The sequence below is a fragment of the Corvus brachyrhynchos genome, unplaced genomic scaffold, assembly GCF_000691975.1.
Source record: "Corvus brachyrhynchos isolate BGI_N302 unplaced genomic scaffold, ASM69197v1 scaffold158, whole genome shotgun sequence".
NCBI classification, from domain to species: domain Eukaryota; kingdom Metazoa; phylum Chordata; class Aves; order Passeriformes; family Corvidae; genus Corvus; species Corvus brachyrhynchos.
The window spans coordinates 315,689-322,650 of record NW_008239756.1 but is presented as its reverse complement, the minus strand read 5'-3'; the positions used below and the strand labels follow the sequence as shown (position 1 = coordinate 322,650).

At 46.7% G+C, this 6,962-nt stretch overlaps 1 protein-coding gene across 2 annotated transcripts in view; it reads right to left on the bottom strand.

Moving 5' to 3' along the window:
* Window positions 1–1,115, bottom strand: part of NMRK2 (nicotinamide riboside kinase 2) — a 6,968-nt gene extending 5,853 nt beyond the window's left edge. The window contains exon 1 of one of the 2 annotated variants that reach the window (XM_017742533.1): window positions 892–1,115. In XM_017742533.1, the coding sequence (XP_017598022.1) occupies window positions 892–917 (26 nt within the window). In that variant the 5' untranslated portion in view covers window positions 918–1,115. The remainder of the gene's footprint in view (window positions 1–891) is intronic. The other variant, XM_008639919.2, reaches the window with a different exon arrangement.
* Window positions 1,116–6,962: the final 5,847 nt, after the last annotated feature.

Sequence of the window (6,962 nt, the reverse complement as noted above, 5' to 3'; positions counted from 1 at the left end):
CGGACACGCTGCTCAAGATGGAGCCGCCGAGCTGCCTTCACTCCCTCATACCCCCGGAACCCGTTTAATGTAAAAACCCTGAATAACCTTCCTGTGCCCTGGCTTATTCCTCATTTTTTTCATCCCAAAGCTGTACAGATCCCACAGTGGCATATTATTATTATTATTATAATAAACCATATTCCCTTCCCTGTTCCATTTCCCGAACCGTCCTGCCGCACTCTCGCCCCGTCCCAGCACAAACACACTCAGGTTCCTTGAATCCTGCTTTTTAAAAAGAAAATCAATGCCCTTTATACACTACTACCCTATTTTATTATAAACGGGTTTTTTCCCTCTCTTCGTCCTTCAGAGAAGCCTTTAAAATAATTTTTTTTGGTCTCTCTGGCCTCTAAATTTACTTGAGAGGGTGTTTTTGCCATCTCAGCATCCCTCCTGTTAACCCTATAAAAGGATATATAAAACTATGAATAAAAGTATCTCTAAAAATATATAAAGGTGTGTGTAAGTATAAATTCGTATATATATATAAACATATAAAAATATATAGAGTGTATCTAAAATATATATATAAAAGTCTGTATGAAAGGATGTGCTGCCCTGCAAAACTCTGCTGAAGCAGCATCCATCCTTTTAATGTTATAAAAAAATATAAAAGCATATAAAAAATAAAAGTACATCGAAAAGTATAAAGTAAAAAATACATTAAGGGATATATAAAAGTGTATGTCACCCTGCAAAGCTCTCTGTATTTAAGCACCACGAACTAACACTCAGCAAGTTGCATCATCTCTCAAATCCGATTATTTAATCCCCAAGTCTCAAACCACCTTCCACACAAAAATTAAACAGGAAAAACACGAAATATCCCCAATTTTAGCAGGCACTTACCCTCCGATGCCTATAATATATTTCATTTTGCTTGAGCCGGAATGTGGCGGGGGGGGGGGGGAAAAAAAAAAAAAAAACAAAACACCAATTTGGGAAGGCTGAAAGAACTTGCAGCGGAACAAAAACTCCGCTGCCCCCGTTCCCTCTTCCCTCAGACGCCGCTTTACCTCCCTGACCCTTTCATTGAGGGAAAAGGCGCATTTGGGGCGGATTTATAGGGCCGTGTCCCCGCCCCGGCGCTGGGCAGGAGCCCTGTGACCATCATGAGCCGCGATGTCACGTTTTGGGCAGGTCCAGCCAACCCTCAATGTCACATTTTTGGAGGGATTCAGCCAAGCCTCCGAGGGCACCTCCTGGGGGGGTTCAACCCCCCCAGTGTCACATTTTGGGGAGTTCAACCCCCAGTGTCACATTTTGGGGAGTTCAACCCCCCCAGTGTCACATTTTAGGGGGGTTTAACCCCCCCAGTGTCACATTTTGGGGAGTTCAACCCCGCAATGTCACATTTTAGGGGGGTTTAAACCCACAGTTTTACATTTCAGGGGGGTTCAACCCCGCAGTGTCACATTTTGGGGGATTCAACCCTCCAGTGTCACATTTTAGGGGGGTTTAACCCCCCCAGTGTCACATTTTGGGGAGTTCAACCCCCAATGTCATATTTTAGGGGGGTTCAACCCCCCCCAGTGTCACATTTTGGGGAGTTCAACCCCCAATGTCACATTTTAGGGGGGTTTAACCCCACAGTTTTACATTTCGGGGGGGTTCAACCCTCCAGTGTCACGTTTTGGGGGAGTTCAGCCCCCCCAATGTCACATTTTGGGGGGGTTTAACCCCCCCCAGTGTCACATTTTGGGGAGTTCAACCCCCAATGTCACATTTTAGGGGGGTTTAACCCCACAGTTTTACATTTCAGGGGGGTTCAACCCTCCAGTGTCACATTTCGGGGGGGTTCTACCCTCCAGTGTCACATTTCGGGGGATTCAGCCCCCCAATGTCACATTTTGGGAGTTCAGCCCCCCAATGTCACATTTTGGGGGGATTCAGCCCCCCAATGTCACATTTTGGGAGTTCAGCCCCCCAATGTCACATTTTGGGGGGATTCAGCCCCCCAATGTCACATTTTGGGAGTTCAGCCCCCCAATGTCACATTTTGGGGGGATTCAGCCCCCCAATGTCACATTTTGGGGGAGTTCAGCCGACCCCCCAGTGTTGTATTTTGTGGGGTTCCAAACCTTCAAGTCACATTTTGTGGGGTTCCAACCCTCCGATGTCACATTTTCGGAGAGGTTTCAACCCCCCACTGTCAGAGTTTAGGGGGGTTTCAGCCTGCCCTTCAGTGTCACATTTTTGGGGTTCCACCCCTCCAATGTCACACTTTTGGCAGGGTTTCAACCCCCCAGTGTCACAGTTTAGGGGGGTTTCCGCCGATCCTCAGATACCACAATTAGGGGGGGTTCAGCCAACCCTCCAATTCACATTTTGGGGGCTTTCAACCCTCCAGTGTCGCATTTTGGGGGCAATTTTATCCCTACAGGGTTGCATTTTCAGGGAGTTTCATCCCACTCTTCCATGTCACATTTTAAGGGGGCTCCATCACCCCAATGTCACATTTTGGGGGGCTTCAACCCTCTGGTGTCACATTTTGGGGGTTCATCCCAGCCCCGTGTCCCGTTTTGGGGGCTCAGCCCACCCCCATGTCACACTCTGGCCCTGCACCTGTCCCTCTCCCTCGCTGGCCCCGTGCGCTGCCGTCGCTGTCGTGGCCAAAAATAACTTTTTGGCCAGCTCTGCCTTTGCCTAAATTAGTCATGGGGTAGGTGGAAATGTCACCCCCTTCCAGCATCCCCTCGGGAGCCTGGGAAGCCGCAGAGGTGTGCGGGATATAATTAAGTCGGGGTTTTTTTCCTTGCTGTCTCCCCTCCTTTATTCCCCAGCTCCCATCTGATTATTTGAAACTCATCCAGGAGTGTCACGGGAAGGAATTTTGCTCTAAACTTCTGCTAGGTGGAAAAAATAAAATAAAAAAAAAAAGGTGTGTGGGGGGTATTAAATTTAATTTTGTCTTTTTTTTTTTTCTTCTTTCAGTCGAGATTTTCAGAGAAGGGAATGTGGAGTGAATCTTCCCGGAATGTCTCCCTTTGGCTCTTTCCAAGGAATTGTTTGAACAGTTTATTTTTGTGAATAGACACAAATTCCTAACCTGTTCTCTCTCCAGAGAGCCTCCTCTTCCCCAGTTAACTCCTATAAAATAAGGCTTTTTAAGGTAAGTTCTCTCTACACCTTGTGGAACCTGTGCTTTAATTCGAATTATTCCAGATGTTTCTTAATTGGGGTTCTCTGACTGATACCAGGCTTTTCAACAATATTTTTTGAAGTCTGTAATACGCATTTTTAAATAATATCTTGTCGAAACAGAGCTTAAATCACCCAAACCATTGCCTGCCTTGTTCTTCCTTTTTCTAGAACCACCCCGTGGCAGGATTAAAAGGTCACTGTTAAAAGCATTAAAGGCTCCTTGTCCTACAGTGGGTTGTAAAGTGATGGTAAAAAACTCAGTAACACCAATATTTGGGTATTTGGGGTCCTGTTTGACGTTTTGCCTTGAGGTCTGCAGCTTTCACAGTGTAGGATCCAAATATCCAGGATTCCAAGGGAAGTTTCTGAAGAAGTATTTATTTATTTATTTGTTTGTTCAGATATTTCCTAAGTAGTCCAATATAGGATCCTCCAGACCGTTTGGGATCTGGCATCTCCTTCGCCCCATTTTATCCCATGGCATCATCCCACTCCTTATTCATATCCCCACTGTTTTCTGGATAATTTTCCTCAAATTCTGTTTGACATCATTAACTTTTATTCAGACCCACTCCTGAGATGTGTTTAACTTGGTTTTTTTTCTGTTTCAGGCCTGAAGAAGGGGTTTGTGGCCTCAAACCTCCTTTGTCTCACCCCAGCTGTGTCCGTTGAGCTAAAAAAACAAAAACAAATGTTATTTTTCTCTGCAAAGCTGTTTTCTGCTCCTCAACTGCCAGGGCTTTGGTAAAACGAGCTGCTCGTGAATAAACATGAACTGCAAATTAGGAAAATTTTTAACTGTCAGAGGTCAGGATTCTGGAGGTCTTGCAGGGAAGATGTTGAAGGCAGGAAAAGAAATTGGGTTTAAGGTAGAAGCCGGTGAAATTATGGATGGGAATACAGCAAATGAGCTCTTCCAGTCTTAGTTCCAGTGTTCCCACTGTCATTATTATTTAGGGTGGATATGAAAAGACCATTTGGCTGTTCCTGGAGGCACCACTTGCAGTTACACTTTCACCATCAATGCCAGGGTAAAATGATAATTCCAGAGGAATCTGGAGCTTGGATTCTTGAGTCTGAGCAAACTCAGGGAAGCTGGATTCCCAGCCCCTGCCTGGCATTTGCAGGGGGGAGTCCCCACATCACCCCCTCAGCTGATTAAGGTAAAAAAATTTGATAAATTGGCCTCAAATTAACTCCTACTCAATTTTTTTTAATGCCTTTTATTGCTTTTCTCTCCCATCCCTGAACTAGGAAGTTGTCTGGGTTAAGAAATCCAACTCCAGGGATTATTTTACCACATTTGACCTTACGTGAAGGGAAAAAGAAACCAGGAGGCTCCAAAGCTGTGTCAGAGTTACGAGGGGACGCCGACCCCAGCCACCTCTGCTCCAGTTCTCTTTGCACTGCAGACCTGCTAATCCAAATATTTTTGGAACATGCCATCCCAGTGAGGGAAATTTGTATTCTGCCCAGTTGGATTTGCCTGCAGGGACGTGGCTCAGGAATACAGGTGGGGTTTCCACCCTTGGGAGAATGAGGATGTGGCTTAAGCTGTATCAAAAGAAACGGTGGATTTTTAGTATTGAAAGCAGACAATAATTGTGGCGGGAGCAGCAGGGGTTGGCTGGGTTGTTTGGGATCAGGGAACCCGGAGCAGTGTCCCACTATCTCCATAAGGAATGTCAACACTTCTGTTTCTTCTGGAAACGGGAGGGTTGAAGGACACGGGGCCCGTTTGTTGTTGCTGTTGGGCTTTTTTTTAAGCTCACAGCTGCAAACCCTATTCCTGTCAGTGGAAAAGCTCATTTCTCCTCAGTGCAAAAGCTCCTTTTCCTCAGTATAAAATCTCATTTTTAAACCTTTTTCTCCAGCCCCTCAGTTCTCCTCTGGCCTTTTCCCCAGTTCATTTTTAGGCTCCCTGGAGTGGTTTTTCTCTCTCCCCTATTCCTGCTCATGCACCAGCCATCCTGGGAGCTGGAATTCACCCACATAGCTCAAATTCCCACATTCCTGCCTGGCCTCCGAGCTGCTGTTCCTTTGGATGTGGCAAGTGCCTGCCTGTATTTGGAGATCACATTCCAGCTGTCTCCTTCCTTCCCAGCAAAACCCACCTCGGCCCAACAACAACTGACAGCAGTGGTGACACTTAAACACTTCCCAGCTCCAGCAAACTTCACTCAACCCATAAAAATATGAGTTATGCAAATGCCAAATGTTCAGAAAGGCTTTTTTTAGCCCCGTTTCTGGGTGAGCTACGTGTTGGTCATCTGAAACTTCCTTTTTTTGGGGCTTGTTTATGCCAGAGATATGTTATCTGCCTGACACTTTACTCATACAAATGCCATTCACCAGCGAGCCTGAATCAAAGACAAGCAATGTTCCCTCTCTAAACGTTATTTTTAGAATACTAATGTTTACTAAAAGTTCATATTAATATTCTTTGTTCAAACTTAGCTAAATTTAGCAGGAGGCAGTTTAATATTCATGGAGCCACCGGGGCATTATTCCCCTGGGATTGTTTAGATGCTGGGTGCCCGGTGACCTTTCTGCTGCAGAATATGACTCATTTCTTCTGCAGCTTTAATTCAGAATTTTAATCCTTCATTAATCATAAGACATTGTTTATGGGATGAGCAAGGTTATGCCAAGGTTCCTCCTGCCTGGAGGGGACGTCAGAGGCAAGGAATGGGAGTCATTTTCACTTGGGAATGTTGAAATTTGGGGTTATTTATTCTTTCCAGAATTCAGGGGGAGTTGGGTGGCTCAGAGTCCTTCTCCAAGGCTGTGGAGCTTCCCAAAGCCTCCCTCTTTGAAGGAGAGCAGGGGAACAGAAGCGTCAGGAGAGCAGAATTTGCTGTGAACCTCAGTAACTGCAGCAGCTCAGAGTGAGCAAAATGAGGGCAGTGGAATAGCAAAGTTAGTTAGTGTGAGGTTTAACTGGCTGGCACCTCATCCTGGTGGCTCCCAGCCAGGACCTGCCACCGTCAGGGTGACATTCCCTGCCACGGCTGCCGCTGGTGACAAGGTCCCGTGGGAGAGGTCACATGGAGAGCTTGGACAAGGCAGGGTTGAGGAGCAGCTGTGCCCTCAAGGAAGAGACAGATGAAGAAAAATAACCGGTGTAGCACTGCTTTGGGAAGTGGGACTGGCCTGGAAAACTGTCCTGGAGGGAAGGAAGGACCTCACCGAGATGGGACAGGGCCCAGGGAGCGGCTGGAGCTGTGCCAGGGGATTTGGGATGGAGATCAGGGAAAGGTTCTTCCCCCAGAGGGTGCTGGGCACTGCCCAGGCTCCTCAGGGAATGAATGGGCACATTCCCAACCCTGCCAGAGCTCCAGGAGCGTTTGGATCCCACTCTGGGACAGGGTGGGGTTGTTGGGGAGCTTTGGATCGTGGTGGATTCTTAAACAAAAGGTGGAGGCAAGAGAAAGCCTCCAACATCCCCAGAACTGAACCCAAGGTGCCGAGGTCAGGGATCCAAGTGTGTGCTGGAAAAGGAATGAATGTTCCAGCCCTTTCCCTCTTTCTCACTCACATCATCACTTTGTTTTCCTCCCCTTGGCTGTGATTCATTAAATGAATCCTGAAAGATGTGAGTGGTGTAGAACTGGGTATTTACTGATTTATCCCCCTTCAGTGCAGACAAGAGGCCTCACCACAGAGTGACTCAGCCCCAGGCAGGTGAAATCATCTCTAAAATCGACTCCTCCATCCAGAGGGAAACTAAACTGATTTATCCCTTTCCAGGTGGATAAAACGAGGCGGGATGAACC